General features: G+C 42.4%; 1 protein-coding gene across 7 annotated transcripts in view; it reads right to left on the bottom strand.

Annotated features, from left to right (window-relative positions):
- The window catches only part of DCX (doublecortin), a 125,153-nt gene that overhangs the window by 20,083 nt on the left and 81,806 nt on the right, over positions 1-23,264 (bottom strand). For 3 of the 7 annotated variants that reach the window (XM_027533336.1, XM_027533338.1, XM_027533339.1), the window contains exons 4-6: positions 18,710-18,812; positions 16,594-16,731; positions 1,778-1,875 (exon numbers count right to left, since the gene is read on the bottom strand). In XM_027533336.1, the coding sequence (XP_027389137.1) occupies positions 1,778-1,875; positions 16,594-16,731; positions 18,710-18,812 (339 nt within the window). The remainder of the gene's footprint in view (positions 1-1,777; positions 1,876-16,593; positions 16,732-18,709; positions 18,813-23,264) is intronic. The other 4 variants (XM_027533341.1, XM_027533340.1, XM_027533342.1 and 1 more) reach the window with 4 other exon arrangements.

The raw sequence follows: 23,264 nt of genomic DNA, 5'->3' as shown, positions 1-23,264 counted from the left end.
GGAAAGTAAGGGCAGAAATGCGTGGAAGAAAAACACAGTAGGAAACAGTGGAGCATCCCTATGAGGTTCTGTGCAGACAATAGAACAACCAAAGTAGGCTATTCCTCATCCTGGTATGTCCACACGAACAAGCCTTGTTGCTCAGAAGAATCACTGAAAGTTGATGGCTAAAGCAGTTCTCATCCATCTCACAATCTCGGGGTAACACTGGCTATACAGACAGTTCAGCAGATCCTCCTTTGTTAAAACCAAGTAGCTCAAGAGAACAATTCAAAGGTTCCAGCCAGGGTCACTAGCAGAAGTTAAAAGAGTCATTAAAGGAATGGAATGAGCATTAGGAATTATGGCTCAGGTAATGGTCAAGTTAACCAGGAAATTAAAATCCTGATGTAGAGAAAGGGAAATTTAAATGGGTGGCAGGTAGTGGTGTGCTGTTGAATGTGTAATGACCAGCTTTCTGTGTGAGAAAACAATGACTCTGATTTATAGCATTTGTTGAATTCCATGGTGTAAATATTCCCATCATGGCTGAGCTCTAGTTTCTAGAATTGGAAAGCAGTGTACACAGTAAGCTCTCATGAGCTAGTGTAAACCAGCTCCAGCAGACCAAGGATCATAACCTTGGTTAGGACCTTATGTCTTCTGCTGCCTAGCCATGTCACCCCAGTAAGTAACTTCACCATTCTGGGTCTCAATTTCCTCATGTGTAAAATATCAATCCCACAAGATCATTGAGAGAATCAAATGAAACAAATTTACCTCTGTCTCAGATCTCTTCTACCCCTGACCCTCTATGGTTCCGTGATGGAGCTGGCCACATTGTTGGCCTTTTGCCTTTCTCCATCTCATGCCAATTCTTGTGAGCCAGGGGAACACAAGAGAATCCTAGAGGAAGCCACTCTATGGTGTGGTAATCAGAGCAGAGGGCTTCCCTGGTGGCTCTGCAGTAAAGAATCACCTGCCAGTGCAGAAGATGAGGGTTTGATCCCTGGGTTGGGAGGATCCCCTGGAGAAGGGAATGGGAACCTGCTCCAGTATTCTTACCTGGAGAATTCCATGGACAGAGGAGCCTGGTGGGCTACGGTCCATGGGGTTGCAAAAGAGTTGGACATGACTTAGGGACTAAACAACAACAATCAGAGCAGAAACCACATCCATGTGGCCTGAGGTGAGGTGGAAGGCAATGGCCACTGCAGATTTTCGATACAGAAGAGATTTCTAGGTGGAAATCAGTTTGGAAAGTGGAGGTAGAGAATTTCTACAACATCTATTATTTTAATGGTATATTTATTGGGGCTAACTTAGAGGTGTAAAGGGTGCCTAGGGTCAGTGCAATGTATCTATGCCCTCTCTTCCCACAGTGTACCAGAATCGGCCTGGTCATGAAGAATACACAGTGAAATTAGGGTCTGTTCATATTTGAATGTCCCACAAATCTAAAGGGAGTAACTCAGGACTAACTTTCTTTATGACCTTTACAGGACCTAGGATCTTAAGTTGCCCTCAACACCCTGTTTGCTGTGCCTCTGAATCAGAGGGACAAAATCTAAGTTTATCCCCTGGGCCATCATTTGGTGACACAATTAGCTCAGAATGGGGGTATTTGGGTCCTTCATACCGCTTCCTTTTGGTTAAATATAATTAGAATTAAACCGGGGGCCAGAAGAATAAATACAAGTGATTGGAAGCTTGACCCCTGCTGGGATTCCTGGGGCTTCAAGCTAATGGACCAAAAAGTCCAAGTGAAAGGGGGTTTAGTAAGGTATAAGAGACATAATACCTTGTGCTTCCGGAGGCTGCCAGGACTGGTGGGCGTAGAGATGGGAGACTGCTTAGACTTGGGGGTAGAGAGCTGGCTGCTGGAGGTTCCGTTTGCTAGCCCAAGGCAAGAGAAAAGGAAGGGAGAAAAATCAACAGCATACAAAGGAACACGTTATCCTTCCCCTCTGAAGACACTAAGAACATTCAAACGCGCTACACAGACGACCAAGTGATTTGATGAGTAGAACAAAGGTGAAAAGAAACACATTCCTCAGAAAGGCAAGAACTACAATCCTCAGTTAATTAGATCCCCTTGCGGTGCAAGGCGGTAATCTAACCTCCCCCCGCCCCCTTCTCCCCACCTCACCTCCTCCCAAGTGCTTCCAATTACAGGGGTCTGGTTCTTTTCAAACCTTTTTCATATTCATTCCCAAGTCTGACCCTAGCAGCATCTCTGGGAGGTAGTCCGGGAACATGTTACTCTGTTTCAATTTTATAAATGACATAAAAGCGAGGCATGAAGAGGTTATATGCCTCACCTTAAAGGGGAAGGCATGTGAGTGATTTGGGCATGTCCCCTTTGGTGGCAGATGATGTGGTGCAGGACAGCCCTATTATCTATTTCTTCCTCTCTCTATTTTCCTGCTCATCTTTCCCCCCAATCTCTTCCCTACTTCATTCTGGGTGCAAAGAACAGAAGGAAAAAAGGAGAGAGAGAGAGAGAGAGAGAGAGAGTGCTAATTAGGAAGCAGAATGGAAAAGAAAATGGAGGAGAAACAGTGTGAAACATAAAGAGAGGTGCATACAGCAAAATGGGCAGAGGAGAGAATTGAGAATGAGAGAGAGAGAGATCAGGAGTGAAGGAGACGAGAGACAAGAGGTTGCTAGGAAAGAGAAGAAGGAGGAAGTTTGAATTCAGGAGAAAGGCTTACAGACAGAAAAAGGTATTAATAGCCAGAGTCAGGGTGCATCTCCATTTGTCTCTAGTCAGTAAAATGCTGAAAATGAGATGATTTAATATTTAACATCTCTATATTCCATTGTTGTTGCAAATTGTCTTATATTCCCTTGCTGACCAGATTTTTTAAAGATCGAATCATGTAAAAAGCAATGTGGTGCATTGAAGTGGAACAATTAAACAGCTTTCAAAGGGAATACATGTTCAGACATCTCATGCTTAAGTTAATTTATTTTAAAATCTAAGGACCTACATTGTTCCTCTGATATTCTGAAATGTGCTTTTTAAAAAAGGCAAATATCCCAAGGGCACTAGGGGGAGAGGGGAGGAGAAGAGAAAGAGGAGGAAGGGAAGACAGGAGAGAGCGGGTAGAGAGGAAGAGAGACACAGAGAGAGAATAGGAAATTGAAAAAATTGAGCAGGAAGATGGCCTGAGAGTGTTGCTGTTGATCCCACAGGTAAAGCTTAAACTGATGTATCATGAATATTTCCTGAAGATATACTTCCTCTGCACCACTTTGGTAATGTTTCCCTAGGTTCTGGAACCTTCACATCAACTATAGAGATGAAAGAGACATCATTCGGGTAGCTGAATTTATCCAAGTGCAAGTGAGCTGAAAAATGGGTACTTAGGCATCCACCGTCTGGTTTTACCTGTGTATTCACTTGTCTTTAACCCACTCACTGAGAGGCCTTTCTCCCTGTCAGGGCTTCCTGGGAGTCATTCATTCAGTTGGCCAGTAGTTCCAGAGTACTTTCTCTAAACTGAGCTAAGAATTAGACACTGAAGTTTCAGAGATGAGTAAGTCAATTCAAATGGGGAGGCAGGTAAGAATACTGTAGAATAAGTGCTATGACAGACCCAGACAAGTGGTGTTATTGGAGCCCAGCAGAGATGTTTGGAAATCAGGGAACTAGGAGGCAAACAAGAGGAGGCAACACCTGAAAAAAGTCTGGAGAGATGACTCTAGAATAGACAAATCTATAGAGACAGAAGGTCCAATAGATCAATGGTTGCCACAGGCAGGCCAGCAGGAAGCAAGGAGGCTGGAATGGAGAGGGTCTGCGAACAGGTACAGGGTTTCTTGGCGAGGGGTGGGTAAAGATGGTCTGACATTAAATACTGATGGTTGTTGTACAACTCTAAACTATCAACATCCAGTGAATTGTACATTTTAACTGAGTGAATTGTTATGTGAATTATATCTCAATAAAGCCATTAACAGAAGAGGAATTGGAGCTAGTTAGGCAGAGAGGGTAGAAAGGGTAGTCAAGATCAGAATTTCTCTGGAAGGGGCAAAAGGAATGGCAGTGTGAAAGAATACAGTACATTTACAGAAGTATAAATAGCTCCAAATGGCTCAAGCATACATGCCAGCAGTGAGTTAGTTCTGAGAGATGAGACTGGAGTTGATGATAAAAACCAGACCCTGGGGGCCTCTTGCGAGGACTTTAGTTAAGTTTGGGTTTGATGTGTGAAAGAAATCATACATTATCAAATGTACATTTGATAATACATCACAAGTTTGAGACCATCAAAGTTACATTTAAAAACTATGACTCCAGTTGTGGTGGGTGGACTGGATTAGAGTGGGGTAAAGGTAGAAGCAAAGAGATTGGTTGAAAGACAATGCATTCATCCAGGTGAGAGGTGGTGATGGCTTAAATTAAAGCACTGGAGAGGTAAAGCATGGACTGGGAGAAGAAAAGAGACCTAGAGGTCAGGCAAACTTAGGGTGTTAGTACACATACAATGCAAGCCACCCAAAGAGGAACATGACCTGTACCAAACAGCACAGAGACTGGGGGAGGTAGGCTTTGCCAGGGCACTAGGCTTTCTGGTGAATAAAAGAGACACTTTGGAAAAAGCAAGAGTCTATGGAGACACAATGTGGCAAAGGGGCCAATTACTCTGCAGGAAAAGGAAGGAGTTACTACACCACCTGCAGTGCCCCCAGGGTCTCCAAGCAGGACCTGGCCCCCTAGAATTCAAGATGCAGAGCACTCTTGGTCATGAACGTGAACTGACGTAATGCAAGTCTTCCAAAAGAGCCCTGACCTCAGCCAGGAAGTCTCAAAGATGTAGGTATCCCCAGGTAAGTTCTGCCATTTTGTTCTACATGGTTGCTGTGTCCTTGGGCAAGCAAGTTTCCCAGCGTTCATCAGCCATGCTACAAGAGGTTGACTACTATACTTCCAGTATGAAAACTGTCTTTTTTACCTACCCTCTTATCTAGCAATGAGCCCACTGGTCTTGCCAAAATGTGGGAAATTATTAACCATAGCATGTCTGCATGGGAATCAGTTCCCACTTATTGGCCATAAAGCTGCACACACAGGTTTTTTTTTTTTTTTCAATTTCTAGTTATTTTCTCAACATTCTCTGTAACTCTCTCACCCCAAAATTTTAGAGCACTAAAGTTCCATCTATACCTCTCTCTCTATTCTCTGTATGTCTGTGTATGTTTACATATGTTCCACTTCCACTCTCCCAATCAATCAATCCCCAGATCAGTCTTAAGCTACCTGCAAATAAAGGATTTAATTTTGTCATCAACATTCAATAAGCATTTTGAAAATCAGTTTTTAACCATTTAACTACAATTAACAATTTAATTGTTGGGGAAAAAAACGGCAGACACTTTCCCAGACTTTCATGATGGAGTCAAACCCAAAGATGGACACAGAGCAACGAGAAAATGTAAACACGTACAGGCTAAAGTCCCCCTGGGAGTAGGAAATGGCAACCTGCTCCAGTATTCTTGCCTGGAAAATTCCGTGGACAGAGGAGCCTGGCAGGCTACAGTCCATGGGGTCACAAAGAGTCAGACATGACTGAGAACACACAGCACACAACTCAGGCAAAGGTCAATTCCCTACAAGCTGAAGGAGCTCCTACGTTTACAGAGGACATAAAACATATTCTTATATGCATCTCTTCTATGGCTTCTGTGGGAAAAAAAATCTGGAAGAGTGCCATTTGACTTGAATTATGAAGCCAATTCATATAAATGTCAAGTAAAAGAAGTAGCAGGAAAAGATGAAAATAGGGTCTGATGAACTGTGCGTAGTTTGGGATTGGCAAATCCACATGGAAGGCTGTCGCACATCATTTTGAGAGTGACTGGAAATAACACCAGTTTGATAACCCTCATTTTTCCTTTATTCTGCTCAGACATCTTTAGCTTCTGTCTCTAAAGTTCCATTTCTCAGCTGCAATTTGAGAATGTACTGGGGGAGTCTTTGCCATCTTTTACTGGTCTCTCTCATTTCCCTTCTCATAACCACAGCCTCACTGTTGGCATCTTTTATTTACTCATATTCCAAATCCTTTCATCCCTTTCTTCTCATTGTACAGTTCATTTTTACTCCTCTACAACAAGGCACATCAGGAACTTTTCAATCTCCTAGGCTGCTTTAACAATCTTATCAATAAAAACCAGGATAATAATGCTTATTGTGTGTCTGTGATAAACCAGGAACTCTTTTCTCTCTTTCTAGTCTCGCTCTCTTTCTCTCTGTCTCTCTCTCTCTTACACACACACAACCTCATCTAGTCATACTCTAATTTCTGATGGGGAAACAGAGGTTTGTTCCAGTTACAGACAGCAAATCCTATGTTCAGAATTTGAACACAGGTCTTTCTGACTCCAAAGCCTATGTATGTTTCGGTTTGTTTTCAGTTTTTGCTACATTGCTCTTCCCTTTTCACAGTTTGCTCCTGGGGCTCCTTCCTATGACAACTTTCCGACATGGGGTAGGAAGGAGGGAGAAGAGTTGTGCCCGAGAAAAAAAAGAAAGAAATAGGAAAGCGTAGAAGCAGACACCAGAGCTTACACCCATCTTCTAGGCTTTTTATCCTACTCTATCTAGTTTAGATTGGAAAGTGATTAGCAAGAGCTATCTTTCATTCACCCCGCCAACATTCATAGACAATGTCATGAAACAATAGCAGAGAGAGTGGCCAGCCAGGCATGTAACTACCCTCATGCCACAGAATCCTCTGAGAAGATGGTATCTGCGCCCTGTCTGCCACTTCCCTCAGCTATGCAGCATAATTGCCAAGCTTGGCTTGGCACAATCTTGGCTTTCTAGCTTTTCTGAAGGCTAATGCTTGCCCATTTCCCAGTGCTTGTCTTTAAATCCTTGGCTCCCTCAGAATGGAACAAGACAAGCCCCAACAAAAGATGGTGGGTAAGGTAGCTAGATTGAATTAACTAGATTCATAGGGACTTAAATGTGTAGGGGAATAGGAGCTCCCAGGAGTCAAGAACAAGGTAGAGGGAGTCAGTTCCCAAATAACAAGGAGAAATTTCAGTTACTGGCATGGGTGGCCAAGGGCAGAGTATGGTCACCAGCCTGGCAAATTGATGCTGAGCTCTTAGACTCTGAATTCCCTTGTCTGGAGGCTGGACTGATTCCTGGAAATCAAGATGCAATCATGTGAAAGGTGGGTGTAAGTAGCCCCAGGTACAGCGATTAAAGATTTGTCTGGGCAATGAGTTAAACAAGTCATTTACTTTCTGGGTTCAAGTTCTCATGGTACAGGAAGAAAAGGGTCAGTTTGACATGTGCTTTTCACCCAGCCTTTGACTGGACAGCAAATTGGTTTAGTATTCATTCTCACTTAGCTCTGGCTTTTCCCTCCCATTTGAATCTCCACACTTGAGCTCAACTCAAAATCAAGTCTGCTGGTTTGGGTTTGAGATCTATTTTGAAATACTGCTAACTGAAAACAAATAACTCAGTCTACAAAAAAAGCCATGACAATAATTTCAGAGCCACCTTTAAAATTGCAGATGTATTTCTACAATTGTTTTCAAAGCATTTTGCACTATATGAATTCACATGATTCTCCTGATAACCCCAAGAGATGGTAGCCAGGAATTAATGGTCTCCTTTTAATCATAAGAAGAGCCTCAGAGAGTTTAGGACTTGCTTAAAGGGTGTAAACTGCTTCTTCTCAATGGATGGTGGACTTCAGGATTTGCCTACAGATTTATTTCAAAATTCCCCCAAAGTTAGCATATCATATACCACTATGACTTTTTAGTGATTGGTTCTCTGTCTTGTCTTTTCTAATTTCCTAATGTCTTGAAGAGGGAGATCTCAATATACAATTCAGTCACTTCCTCATTCTTTTCTCATATTGAGATGCTCTAATGTTCCTTCATTCCAGTCCAAAGACACCCTGGTTTCTTCCTACTTATACAGGGAGGTTTTCTGGAAGGCCATCCAAGTAGAACCAAGGTGGTTTCAACTTACTTCAGAACAAGGCCAAGAGACTGAGCCTGTGGTTTTCATACATTCATTCCAAAGAGCCCTTGGGCGGGGTGTGTGGATTGGTTTGGCTAATTATTTCTGCTCAGTGGGAAAGCTTTTGTCCCTCTCCCCAGACTCGTCTAATAGGGAAGCAAAAACTAAGGGCCCAAGAACAGTTTTTCACTGATTTGATCACAAGCCTGGTTCTCAGGCCAAATTCAATCACAGGTTGTAAGACACTGTAACATCAGAAGTTGGAATTTGAATTTTAAATCAATTCCCTACAGAGTCTTGGACAGCATGCAGTGGTGAACCTTTTAAATAAAGGAGAAAAGTAAGAGTCTTCCTTATAGCAAAAAAAAAAAAAAGTGTACCCATTTCTGCACTATTTTAACACAGATCAGTTTCCTTCAAGAAGAGGACAACTGTAAGAAGACTGATAGATGTCCCAGGATTGTTTCCTCAGACTTGATAAAGCTGACAATATTTATTTCCAGTTGAAGGTGGTTTTGCTGAGAACATGTTTCTGGTGGAGCAAGCCTGTTGTTGACATTCACTCCCAGTTTTATGGGGCAGGAATTAGAAAAAAACTACACTGCCCTTAATCTGTGGAAAGAACATATGCTTTGGTATCAGTCAGAGTTTTAAACCCTGGCTTAGCCATTTCTTAGATGTGTGACCTCAGGTGGAACCTACCCTCTGTGAGCCTGTTTCCTCATCTGTAACATTTGAATAAAATTAATGCAGATGCCAATTCTTCTTGTTTTGAGCATTACATGACAGACTACATATAAAACACTTAGCCAAGTGCCTTAGCAGATAAAGAGGGCTCAATAATGACATCTTCCATTGCTATTACTACTGCCACTACTAGAAATGGAAGGAATTGAAGCACTGAGTTAGGAAATCCCCTTCCACGGTGTGTGATTCATCAACTTAAGGAGGCCGAGGACTAATTCTTTGGCTAGCAGGTCAGACATTAGAAGACTGAAGTTTTTCCGAGTGAAGCCCATAACTTTTTATTTGTGCATGTTACGGCCGTGTTCCCCAAAGCAGAGCCCTTGGTTCTCGACTCTCTCAGCAGTACCATGCAGGTGGGGTGGTCAGTGAACTCCATGTGGAACCAATGAAGGTATTGGAGCAGGGAAGTTATAAAATGGCCGTGTTTTAGGATGAAAAATGTGGTGGCACCACAGCAAATGCCTAAGTGGATAGAGATTTGAAGCAGAGATACTATGTAAGAGTATGTTGAGCAATTCAGGCATCAGGTGATGAGGGAAAGGAAGGGATTTTTTTGTGAGAAAGGTGAAGACGTTTTAAAGGTTCAACAACAACAACAGGCACAGGATATGGTAGACATGAAGGACTGGAGAGTGTGAAGAGTCAAAGATAATGCCAAGGTGCAGGGCCTAGGGAACAGAATTGATTCTATTGTCAGGGAGTTGGGGAAGGGAAATATTTTTGTTTTGTAGACACATTGCATTTGACACATGGAGGCAGAATTGTCTGGTGAGCATTCATGGCGCTGATATCCAGAAGGAAGGTGGGGGCTGGAGATGTAGATTTAATGGCAGCCTGTCTGTACCTCAATATGCTATACTCATTACCACCTCTGCTCTTTTGTTCATGTTTTCTCTGCTTCCAGAAATATCCACTTCTTTATCAGCTGAAATCTCCTGTCAAGCCCCAGTTCTTTCAGGAAGCTGTAACACCCTAGCCCACAGTAAACTCACTTTCCCACAAACTCCAATACTTCCAACAGCACTTACTGCCTGTGTCTCTCATGCACTCGGCATCTAAACAAATCATTATCATTAAGTCTCATTCTCAGCACCACAGTTCAATGGTTAAATTGTAGAGTGTGGGGCCAGACTGCCTGGGTTCAAACCCCAGCTCTACTACTTCCTAGCTGTGTGGTCCTGGGTAGGTCAGTCCACTTCCATATGCCCTTCATAGTTTCTTCATATGCAAAATGGGGACAATAGCACCTACCTCATAAGGTTGTTGTAGGAATTAAATCAGTTAATATATGTAAAATGATTAGAATGGTTGCTTGGCACATAACTGTGTGAGTATTTGTAAATAAAAATGTTTGTACTCCACCAAAAATTTGGAGAATCACTTGTATTTAAACACAAATCCCAGTGTGCAACACGTTGCTAGGACTCCTACTGCAGGGATATGGGTCAACACCACCACATCCCATGGCCTATGGTGTGCTCTGGGCCCCCATTATACTGCTTCTCCAACCATTTCCTAAGCAATGGAAAAGTTGCCTTAGATATAGGACAGTTCTTCCACTTCAACTAGGCATAAGCCGTGGTGTTAGAAAGAATCAGAATGGGGGAGGAGGTAAGGGAAGTTTTTTCTCTTCCTATGGCTTCACCAAGGGCACAGACAAAGAGCACCACTTCCCCTTGGATGGACAGGAGGGGAGCTGATGGAGGGTCTATGATGGGAACTGGAAACAAAGGTGCTTAATTTACGGCTGTGTTCTATGCTGCACAAAGAGAATGTCACACATACCACCCCCACCCCTGCCTCACTACAGCCCTTTTCTGAAAGCCGAGGAAGGTAGAAGGAGCAGAGAAGCAAGGGCCATCCAAGAGAGACGGTTTATTCACCACTCTGGAGCTTCTACACCCTGTCTCAAGGACAATGCAAGGATTGTTTGCATGGGAGCCAGGAGAGCTGAGCTCTCATTCTTGAGTCGTAAATAGATATTGGGAAGACTGCAAGATTTACTGAACCTCTTTATATCTTAGTTCTCCAATCTAAAAAAAAAAACAACTGGATAATTTTCTTTTCCCAACTTAATTTATGGTGCTATTATGAGTGACAACTGAGATGATGGATTTGGAAATATTTCGCAAAGTGCAGAGCATTTACGTCACATAAAAGATCACTATCTTGAACTTCTCTCAGATGCAGAAAAAGGATATTGTGTGTTGAAGACCTCCTGGAGAAGAAAATAGCAACCTACTCCAGTATCCTTGCCTGGAAAATTCCATGGACAGAGGAGCCTGGCAGGGCAGGTTACAGTCCATGGGGTTGCAAAGAGTCGGACATGACTGGGCAACTGAGCCCACACACACAGTCACATGTGGCAGGTGAGCATTTGAAGTGTGGCTAGTCAATTGAGGTGTACTGTAAGTATAAAATACAATCCCATTTCAACGAATGTAAAATATCTCAATAATTTGTTACATTGGTTACATGACAAAATGATAAGATTTTGGATGTATTAAATAAAATAAATTATCAAAACTAATTTCACCTGTTTCTTTGATCTTAACTGTGGCTATTAGAAAATTTTAAATTACATACAAAGCTTGCATCTGTGGCTTGCATTTTATTTTTATTGGACTGAGTTGGTACATCCAGTCACATTCAGGACAGTCAGAGCATTCAGTTTCCTCCATCTTAGGCAACCCAAAGCAGCCTGTTTAGTTCAGAAGAGAAGGACTCCTGGATACAGTAGTCCCATGGACATCCTCCCTCCAACCTGGATGTTTTGTGGTCCTTGACCTCCCGTTTTAAAAGATGTGTATTTTGGTAGAGAAGACATTCATTCTCAGGAATTTGGGAACAGGGAAGATTTGACTTTCAGGAATAGGTACTCATAGGTTGGGGGACGAAGGGTGGGGAACATTGGGTTGCTACAACAATGACTTACTGTTGAAGAATACCAAACTAATTACCACATTACAATCCTCTCAGCCTACCAGGGTGGGTAATTAGCTTCCTTTGAGGCTCCTCAAAAAAAGTAAGAAAAAGAAAAGATTCCTTCCCAGCATCTGGCTGAATTTGTCCTTTTAATTCAATTCAATCCAATCCAATTGGGAGGTAGTTGCATAAAGAGAGAAATTAACACATTAAAGGCTGAAATAAAAGTAGAGAGAGATGCGCAGAAACATCTTCCTTTAGTTCTGAAGCCAGCCTTACCTTTGCCCATCAAATGGCAAGTCCTGGGTTAATCAAAATGGAGCACTGCATAAACTGCCTTCACACATTCCACAGGAGTCCTCTGGGCTCAGGTTTCACCTGCTTTCCACACAGTCCCTTGCCCTACTTTAAAGACAAACTTGGCTAATGGGACTTATATTCTCAGAGTCCATCAGCTCTGCCCAGCGAGAATGAGAGCTCCTTATAGCTATATTACATAGACAATCAGATTTTTCCTTAACTCAAGTTTAGGCTTAGCCACAGACATCCCATTTGGGGCAATACTGCCATCAATATTGGCAGGCAGGAGTGGGGTCTGAACTCAAGGGGAATAAAGTAGAAAGATTTTGATTTATTCACGGGCAGAAGAGGAAAGAGACAACTTAAACACTAAGGAACAAAGAATCAAATTATGATGCAAATTATAGACCAAATAGCATCAATTTACTAAACCTCAATTCAAACTGAACCCAGATATTAACTGAATCATGAATTGGACTATACACACACACACACACACACACACACACACATGTTTGTAAAGCTAGAAAACTCGTTCAGACCAAAACCAAACCTACTTTCTATATTTTCTAATGAACTAGAACATCAAAACATTCCTTTAACTGAACCTGAAACGAGCCAATGTTTCATTTGGTTTGAATCCCGACTAAAGAGGAACATTTTTGGCTTTCATTTGCCATCAAAGGAAGGTAGTTAAAATTCCCTGGAAATGGCCTATCTTCCACAACCTTTAGTTACTCAGGCTAAATGAAGAAATGTGGATCCATCCACAAGTCTCAGATCCAAGACAGACTGACAGAGAACAGAAACAGGGCAGTATTACCAAGTCTTAACAAAGAACAAAGTATTTCAGCCCAACCCAATGCCATTATAATTTAATGAAGTAAGTAAGTGTTAGTCGCTCATTTGTGACCACCTCTTTGCAACCCCATGAACTGTAGCCTGCCAGGCTCCTCTGTCCATGGAACTCTCTAAGCAAGAATACTGGAGTGGGTAGCCATTCTCTTCTCCAGGGGACCTTCCTGACCCAGGGATCGAACCAGGGTCTCCTGCATTGCAGGCAGCTTCTTTACATCTGAGCCCCTAAATTAATCTGTATATGTTTCTCGCTGACAGCTCGGAAAACCTTGATGCTTTATGAAAAACTGTGTATTGTCTATAGCTCATCCTTCTTATTATCTAATTCTGTGGAATCTGTTTTACAATTTTGGAAATAACTGATAACCACGGAGAACAATTATTGTCTAGACTTGCAAGTTCTGTCTTATCCAAAATGGGAACCAAGTCTTAGAGAAGGTAAGAAACTTGAACAAATTCATAAAGCTGGGAAGTGGTAGAGTTGGGTTTTCCTAGAAGGATGTCTCTCTTTCCTCTTCCATATCCTATCCCCCTACACCTCCCAGCTTGGAATGGTCCTGAGTTGAGGAGGAGGTGGAAAAGGGAAAATGGATATGTCAACTCCAAACTTTACCTAAAGTACTGGTCTGCCTGAGATTGGCTTTATCCCTGTGGAATGTTCACTGAGTGGATGTCTTAGTCTTGACCCTAAACTCCCTTTTACCTTTTCGGGCTGAAATCATGTGGAGGCCCTAAACACATCATCTAAGATGAGTGCAAATGTTCTGAAAATTGCCAGAACATGAAGACTGGCTAGACTAGAGTTTGACTTCACTTATGTTCATGAACTATCTGAAATGAAGATTTAAATTGTTTCTACTGAGGATACCACTTTAGATTTTTTTTTTTTTTTTACTGGTAAGAAACAGGGGCTGTTAATAATTCTGATGCCAAGTAAGGTCCCATTTTCCTACCTCAAATTGGTTACTTTGTTTATCTTGTATGTGTGAGTGCATCCTCATTCCTTCTCTTTAGCAAGGGACTTCTGAAAGAACTCAGAGTTCAAGACCTAAGAATAGGTCTTGCCTGCTTAAGCCTAGGTTGGGATCTATTAAAACTCAATATAATACATGTTCATTGAGTCCTAAATGCAATCATTCTCTGTCTCCAACACATTATACTCAGTGAGGTGCATATATTTTAGAAGGGAAATTCTGTAGGTAGCATGCTGGAGATCAATTATTTGACGTATGTGTAAACTGTGTTTAATTACAGGTGGTCATATCCATGTGTGCTGGGTAACCCAATTGGATACAGTCTGCAAAGAGAATCTACTTACTTCAAACTTTTGCCACCCCAGACTTTCTAACTAATGGATTATGTGATGGCTTAAGAACAGGCCCACAAATTCTCAGATATCTTTCTCTTCAAGAAATGGAGGCTGCAACCCCTTCCTTGAATGTAGGCTGGTCTTAGTGACTGTTTCCAATAAAAAGGCTAAAACAGAAGTGACAGTATATGGCTTTGGAGAACAGATCATAAAAGGCACCACATTTTCTTTCTTCTTCATTCTCTTGAATCACTGTATGGAAGAAGATCCTGCCAATGGCCATCTTGGAAGTTAATTCTACCATCCCAATTGTGTCTTGAAATGACTGCACCCCCTACTGACACCTTGACCTCAACCACATGACAACTACATGAGAGATCCTGAACCAACCAGCTTAACCACCCCAGAATTCCTGACTCACAGAAAATGTGAGATAATAAATGCTTGTTGTTTTTAAGTAGTATGCTTTAGGGTGATTTGTTTTATAGCAAGAGATAAGTAATACAGGTTAAAAATCCCAGAAATAGCCAGTGATACTCTGAAAAATTGATTAGCTAAGCGATTATTGCCAGATTTTATGAATCTATTTATTTATGTATTTATTTGGCTATACTGCATGACATGTGGGATCTTAGTTTCCTGACCAGGGATTGAACCAGTGCCCCCTGCAGTGGAAGGGCAGAGTCTTAACCACTTGGCCACCAGGGAAGTCCCCAGACTTCATGAATCTTGATCAAGTGTTTCAAGTCCATTTTTTTACAAGGCCCTGCTTAGAACCTGTACAAACAATTTCATTCTCAATCCAAGTGTTAAAATCTAGGTCTTTGTAGTTTGAGCAATATGAATTTGCTTACATAGTTTCATGTGCTATTCTTATGTTTAACCAAAATATCACAAAACAGCTGCATTTTAAAAAATTCCTTCAGCAAGTATTACCTACATGTCTACTGGGATTCTAGTACCCGGCAGGGTAAAATAGGTGCTCTTGTGCTTCTATTCATTTACAAACACTATTAACATCTACTAGGACAAAGGTACTATGCTCAGCACTAAGGATACAAAAATGAACATGACACCTTGCCCTTGAGGGACCCAGGATTTGGTTGAGGAAGTAAATACATACAAGCAAATACATACTTTACAACACAGCTGTGACTATTACCCCAGAGATATGAACAACATGCTATGATATTGTGGAAAATGGAACAACTATTTCTACTTGAGGTATTGAAGGATTAATAGTTTTCAAGCAAAGAAGAGTGGTGGGTTTCAGGGATGGCATTCCAGGTGCAGGAGAACAGGGTATGCAAAGACTTGAAGGTATGAAAAGCCTGAGTTGCTTCTTCACAGTTGGGTTCCTTCTTCCCGAGAATAAAGAAATGCCCAGTGATAGGCCTGGTAGGATGAGGCCAGCAGGACCAGCTGTTTTTCTAGGCCATGGACATTTCAAAGCCAACAGGTTGCTCAAGCTGCCTCAAATTGAAGATGTGATAAGGAGTGCTTTTTGCTCTCTGCCCCAAGGCTCTCTGGCTAGAAGAATTCTCATGGTGAACCCTGAGCTTTGGGAGGATAAATGTGTAAGTTTTCTGGATCATAGAATTTCTTATCCATGAAGAATTCAAACTCAGTGCCTGAGTCTATTGAGCTTCTAAACTTGGACTTCTGTGGCCCTTTTGCTTTTTAGATCAGTGCCACTTAAAATGTGGGTGCAAGGCCTTGCACCAGAATGTAAACCAACACACTGCTGCTTTTATCAGTAAAATCATACTATGAAAAAAAGAGCTGGCTGAAGTAAATGGTTTGCTCAGTGGCATGATTTACATTTGGCACCAGCTCCAGTCTCTTCACAGACTGATAAATAGTTCATGCGTCAGCAGTGATCCCTAGACCCCTAGATCACATTTTTTACATCATGAACTATCCACTAAATAAAATCCTATATATCAAATCTCTTTATTTCCTTTGGGAACCTGACCTATATGTCCTTTACTCCTGTGAGAATGATGCAGTTTATTTTGTTTCCCTTTTTGTTTTGACTTCTAAAAAATTCAAAGTTACATTTAAAGCTCAAGGGCATCTACCATGTTGACACTTTGAGGTAAGTAGCTCTTTTTTTTTAACCTTCTTGTTTTTGATTCTGATTTTCTATCCCAAATTTATGTTTGACTTGATTATATCACTGATGATGCATTTGCTGGATGACATTGAGAATAATGGCAATGAAGAGAACCATAACAAACAGCATTACAGCAAGCATGGCAAGTGGGCCAGACTTCTGGTCTGTACCCATTTGAGTAGAATTGGGGTTGTAGCTGTATCTCCATGATGCCAAACAAATTGAACTTGTTAGTCTCTGAATGGATAGAATTGGTCTCACGGAGACACAGTGGTGTTCATGAGGAACTCATTCCTCTGCATGCAGAGGGTACTGGCCTCCATAAATGAAGTCAGCGTGCACAGTTAAGAGAAGAGCACTCACCGTCTTGGTCGTTACCTGAGTCAGCTGGAGACTTGCTCCGGCGCGTGGGGCCAGGGCTCTTGGCTGAACTCTTCTGAGGTGTTGGGGACGCCTTGGGGCCAGCTGTGGCTGATGGGTTTCCCTTCATGACTCGGCATTCTGGTGGAAAAGGACACAGATGGCTTAGTAGAGCTGGGGAGAACCAAGACTCAGCATGTTACCAACTTCTGGAAACTGGAATAAGCACCTCATGCCAAAGCACCTCATGTCTCAGGACTACAAGGTGGTCCTCAATGTTTGAAGGAATGATGGCTCTGGAGAGAGAGGCAAGGAAGAAACTTTCGAAAGTCACCTGGGCTAAGCCAGATGCTTCAACTCTTGGATCATGGAAACAAGGGAAGGAGTTGAAAAGCAGTCCGAGCAGGTAATTAAATAGTCAATAGTCAATCATTTTTGGACAACTTAGTCATGGCTCAGAACAGCACCAGTTGACAAAATTGATTTCCTTGGAGAAGAGATTGACAGCTCAGAGGTTGCAGCCACACAGATGAAATATTCATGAATAATTCAAAGGAGGGGGTAGGAGCCACTATTTATTATTCATCACATGCCATTTATTGAAATAGGCATATTAAGGACGCCATGTCATTTTATAAGTAAGCAATACCACCACCACCACCACCTTGCATTTATAGAGTTCTTTTTGATTGTCAGTGTATCTCATCATAATCCGCTCTCCTGGTTTAATGAATAAATGGACCAGTAGAGACTATGCCACTCGTGACTTACAGAGAGAAAGGCCTTGAGTGTGTAGGAGAGTCTGCCAAATGTTTCTGCTACTCCCCCAAGCTCAGTCTAATATGTTTGGAGTACCCTTTCTATGCAGGTCACTCAGCATCCCTACCATGGTAATTTGGGACACTGATGGTGCTAATATGTTAGGAGGATTATTGAAATCATTTTGCTGATGAGAATGCAGAGCTTAAACCTCTTGCTTACGGCCACAAAGGAAGAAAACAGCAAATAAGAATGCACAGTCAAGCTTCTTGAGTCCCAGTCTAGAGCTCTTTCCACTATCTTTCTCCAACCTCATGTGATCATGCTCAAAGTGGAACCAAACAGCTAGGCACTGGGTTATCTCTTCATTGGACACCACCTCATCACCTTCTACTTAAAGATACACCAAAAATACTGGTTCTCTGAAAGATTAGGAGATCTTTTCTGGTATATTAAGCTTTGGGGGAAACTGAATTAAGCAGAAAGCTCATTTTTGTTTGTTTTACTTCTTGTTTTGATTGACAAACTTTAGTGATCACTGTCCAGAGCTGGAGATATACAAGATACAAGAAACTGGACAGTCTGGGATTTGTTTACCTATTTTACAGTCATCTGCCTCTTCTCAAAAGGAACACAGCAGAAACGCCACCTCTTTCAGGGTCCTTGTCACTTTAGTTGTTTGTAAAGTCTGTATTAGTGCAACTTGATATTTTCCCCATACTTTTCTCCTCATTATTGGGAAATATGTTTGGAATGTGTCTTTCCATCAGGATCATCCCCTAACTCTGTGACCATGTGAGCTAATTCACCAATAACTTACTCACGGAGCTTGGACTCAAGTCAAGGGAGATGGGCAGATGTTCACCTCCTTCCTGAGATTCACAATCTTCTGGAATCTTGAGTCACAAAGCATGGGGAATGGGGCAGTAAGCCAGGAGGTAGGAAGAGGGAAAATGTTTGACACTAGGGACACAGTGGAAAAGAGTTCTAAAATGATACTACCAACATAGGCCAAATAGCTGGAGGATATTGACTAGAAAAAATATATACGCATACAATAACTAACTTCTGACTCCAAATGTTCCTTCTCATGGTCTGATTGAGCCTGTCAGCCCAGGTGACACAATATATGGTTCAAGAAATATGGTCACTATGGTGGCAGGTAGTGAGTTTTATTGAGTTCGGAGGGTCAATGCATCTGAGATAGGCAATCAACTTTCACTTAGTGGCTCCTATATCCAAATATATGGGACAGAGGGACCACTCATGGATGTTCTCCAGGCCATATGAACCCATGAAAATCCTAAGGTATAGAAGGAGCGAGAACAATGAAACAATAAAATTCAGTGGTTGTCCTTACCATTTTCATCCAGAGAAAAGTCATCCTGAGCATAGCGAAATTTTTCAGGACCGCAGGCAATAAATACATCATCATCACCAAAGAAATCATGGAGACAGGTTACCTACAGAGAAAGCAGAGACAGTGATTTGATATTTGATGGTCTTGTGACAATGAACTTCATACATCATCTTAAGTCCCCAGGGATCTCCTTTTTCTCAAAACACCAGGCTCATAGTCTGCACCACAGCCCCTGGCGAGTAAAAGATACACAGAGTGTCATTTTCTTTTTTTTTTTTTTAATTTATTCCTTTATTTCTCATGTGTTCCCCATCCTGAACCCTCCTCCCTCCTCCCTCCCCATACCATCCCTCTGGGTCGTCCCAGTGCACCAGCCCCAAGCATCCAGCATCGTGCATTGAACCTGGACTGGCATCTTGTTTCATACATGACATTTCACATGTTTCAATGCCATTCTCCCAAATCTTCCCACCCTCTCCCTCTCCCACAGAGTCCATAAGCCTGTTCTATACATCAGTGTCTCTTTTGCTGTCTCGTATACAGGGTTATCGTTACCATCTTTCTAAATTCCATATATATGCGTTAGTATACTGTATTGGTGTTTTTCCTTCTGGCTTACTTCACTCTGTATAATAGGCTCCAGTTTCATCCACCTCATTAGAACTGATTCAAATGTATTCTTTTTAATGGCTGAGTAATACTCCATTGTGTATATGTACCACAGCTTTCTTATCCATTCGTCTGCTGATGGACATCTAGGTTGCTTCCATGTCCTGGCTATTATAAACAGTGCTGCGATGAACATTGGGGTACACGTGTCTCTTTCCCTTCTGGTTTCCTCAGTGTGTATGCCCAGCAGTGGGATTGCTGGATCATAAGGCAGTTCTATTTCCAGTTTATCATTTTCTTTTCATGTTGCATGTGTGGTATTTTGTTTCCATCTTATCAAGAGTAACTTCAAGACCATGTCAAATGGAATGTTCCCCTTTGAATAAAAGTCAGCAAGTATGTAGCCCTGTAAATGTCACCTTTCCTCAGAGCTTCATAGGTGGAGTGTTGCTAACTCAACTCTGGGGTTAAGGGTGTAGGCCAAGGAAGATGAGAAAGATCTTCCGCAGCTTGAGGTGGACTGACTCCATGGCTGACTGAGATGTGGAAGTCCCTCTCTCCAGCTTCATGAGTTTTGATGGAAGGAGACAAGGTTTTAACCACTCTGGACCCAACCAAAATTGGACCTTTTCCTAAAAGTGTATCAAAAACCTAGTAGTGGCCCAAAATACCATCCTTTCCTGAAGAAAAGGGAGGGGAAACCTGTCCTGACCACTTAACATTTAATCAAGAGCAATGGGCCCCTGTAGGCATGAGGCTCTGCTGGTAAATTCATGTTCCCAGGATCCTTCCCACCCTCTTGTGTCCTATGCATTGCTGCTTCTCCACAGTAGAGAGACAGTCCCCCAAACTCCTTTCTGCACAAACAAATGAGGGCCCCTGGGAAAGTATGCTGCTCCCTGCAGTCTCCCCACTTCTCAGCTTTCCTAATTACATTTGATAATTAGTCCAGCACACCAGGGAAACCCCAGGAGAAACCATAGACTCAAAACATTCTTATCCCAATCCTTAGCTTGAAAGTGTTCAAAGCTTCTAATTGTTTTAAGCTACCCATTCAAGCTGCCTTCAGTGGTTTTCCAAAGGCACAGTGCTCACAAACTAACAACAGCTTGCTGGGTGCAGAGAGCAATATGTTACACTTGAAAAGTGTTTATATTAATAACATCATTCCCCACCCAGGGTCTATTCAATCCCTGTTCCCCCAACCAAGATGATTGCAAGCCTTACACAAAGCAAGAGATGCTTAAAGATTATCCCCATTGTCTCAGCCTCCCAATCACCCAAAGGATGCCAAGAAAAGGGAGGGAGACTTGGAGCACGGCCAAGTTTGCTCCTATTAAGCCTCTTCCCACCCTGGGTCCTGACCTCATCAAATAGGCCACCATCCTTCTTCAGCCCACTCATCCTCACCCATTCATTCCACAATCATGTAATGACAAACAGAGCTACCACTAATTGAATGCTTACTCTGAACAGGCACTCTGCTAAGTACTTCCAAATCTGTGATCCCATTTACTCTCACAACAAATCCAAGAGGTCAATGTTATTGTCATCACTATGTTACAGATGAGAAAACTGAGGTCCAGAGACAATAAGTAAATGAGTCAGGTGGAATGTGATGAAGTCACGTAAGTACAGATTGATGTGATCCTAACCTGTGCTTTTAGCCACTCAGTAATAAAAGCACTTACATGTGGTTCAGGCATTGGGGAGACAAAAATGAGTAAGACTTAGGCTACAGACTTCATGGAGCTTATAATCTGATGGATGAGATACACTGAAATAGAGCATTTCAATACTGTGTCAGGAGTGCGAGGAGTATTGGCAGGTGCCATAAGAGCTATTTAGTACCACATTCAAGTGACCCAGTCACTAGCTGGCATGTTAGTTCAGTAAGCAGCCTGCATATTTCCCTGGTGGGTTTCTGAGGTGGCTCAGTGGTAAAGAATCTGCCTGCCAAGGCAGAAGGTGCAAGAGACGTGGGTTTGATCCCTGGGTCAGGAAGATCCCCTGGAGGAGGAAATGGCAACCCACTCGAGTATTCTTGCTTGGAAAATCCCATGGACAGAGGAGCCTGGCAAGTTACAGTCCATAGGGTCACAGAGTCAGATATGACTGAGAGAACACACACACATACTGCCCTGGGAGTAGAGACAATGATAGAGGCTACACACATGGCTTCGAACTCTTTTGCAGAGTGCCACTGACATCTTGGACCAACAAATTTGGAGCCCCTAACTTTGACACATTGTGTGTCTCTGAATTATTTATGCCCCTGCTGCCTCTTGACCTTGAAGATCTCTGCCACACTCTGTATCTGGGGTTGCCCCTGACTGGCTTCATTTAGTTGTGGTCATGAGTGAGGGAAGCCTCTCCCTTGGGTACCCCTCCATTCGTGGTCTCTAGCATTTAGCACTGTGTTTCAAAACCTGTCTGTATTTTCATGCTGCTGCTGCTAAGTCGCTTCAGTTGTGTCCGACTCTGTGCAACCCCATAGACAGCAGCCCACCAGGCTCCCCCATCCCTGGGATTCTCCAGGCAAGAACACTGGAGTGAGTTGCCATTTCCTTCTCCAATGCGTGAAAGTAAAAAGTGAAAGTGAAGTCGCTCAGTCGTGTCGGACTCTTAGCGACCCCATGGACTGCAGCCTACCAACCTTCTCCATCTGTGGGATTTTCCAGGCAAGAGTACTGGAGTGGGGTGCCATTGCCTTCTCCGTGTATTTTCATGAGTACTCACCTATTCCTTCCCATTAAATCACAGGTCCCCTGACTGTAAAGACCAAATTTAATCCCTCCCTCTGTATCTTCCCATGGTTCCTGGTAGAGCACTTAATCACATAGTAAGAATTTAGTCAAGGCTGTTTTTGCCTCAATTGAATGTACAGAAAATAAGAAGGAGGCTTTGAAATGGTACAGAAAGGCAGAAAAGTAAAAAGAAGAAATCAATAGTGAAAGACAATGCGACCTAGCATTCAAAGGTTTTGACAGGCAACAGAAATACATAAATTTAGGAATAAGAAAGGAGCAATGACTGTGAATTAAGAAGTTATTCTTTGTATCACTATGCCAATTACTTTGAAGACAGATGAAATGAATCATTTTTAAAGGAAAACACAAATAAAGAAATTAGCAAAAAAGAAAATGGAAAACCTCAACCAACTACTGGTCATAAAAAGAATTTAGTAAAGACTTCAAACGGCAACACTTCCCCCAAAGGTACCAGACCATTCATTTTGGAGGTACTTGTGAAAATCACTTCCCCAGAAGAAAAACCAAAAGCTCAAAAGCAGCCATTGTGGTGATGTGCCATGCTATCCGATTGTAGAACAACAAAGCCTTCATAGATTGCTCTGGGGGTTGCTGTTAAAACGACCCACCCTTCTCCAACTCCAAGCCTCTCTGCCCCCACCCAGGCTTTGGGAAGAGCCTTTGGATAACCTCTTCTCTGGGGAGCTTCTAAGAAAGGCAAAGCCCCTATGCTTCCAACAAACTCACAATGGTGTGGCTGGCTTCAAACACGTTCATTTTGCAATCCAGCTGTTCAGCATCAGGTTTCCCATGTGATCCCACCCCACATTTTACTGGCTCCTGAATGTAGACAAATTCACATGGTGCATGTGGATACCCAGCTTTCCCAAATGCCTTGGATACTGAGACACAACAACCCTTCCCTGCTTTGTTACAGAGTTGGGAAAATAGAAAGCCCTCCATGTTAAATATGAGGAACCCAAAACATAGAATGTCAAAGTGGCTGAAGGATACCCAGATGGATCATAGCAGAGCTGAGACTAGCACTCAGGTATCCTGATTCAATTCAGGACAAAACAATTCAATTGCTTGAGAGGACATGCCCTCCTAAGCCCTGATTTCAAAGGTATACAGGCAGCAGGGCCACCTTTTGTCCTCATCAATGCCCGAGATACATTAGAATGTTTTAGTGGATT

Source organism: Bos indicus x Bos taurus, chromosome X (assembly GCF_003369695.1).
Source record: "Bos indicus x Bos taurus breed Angus x Brahman F1 hybrid chromosome X, Bos_hybrid_MaternalHap_v2.0, whole genome shotgun sequence".
Classification (NCBI taxonomy): Eukaryota; Metazoa; Chordata; class Mammalia; order Artiodactyla; family Bovidae; genus Bos; species Bos indicus x Bos taurus.
Note: the sequence above shows the minus strand (reverse complement) of the source record. Positions and strands in the feature narration are given on the sequence as shown.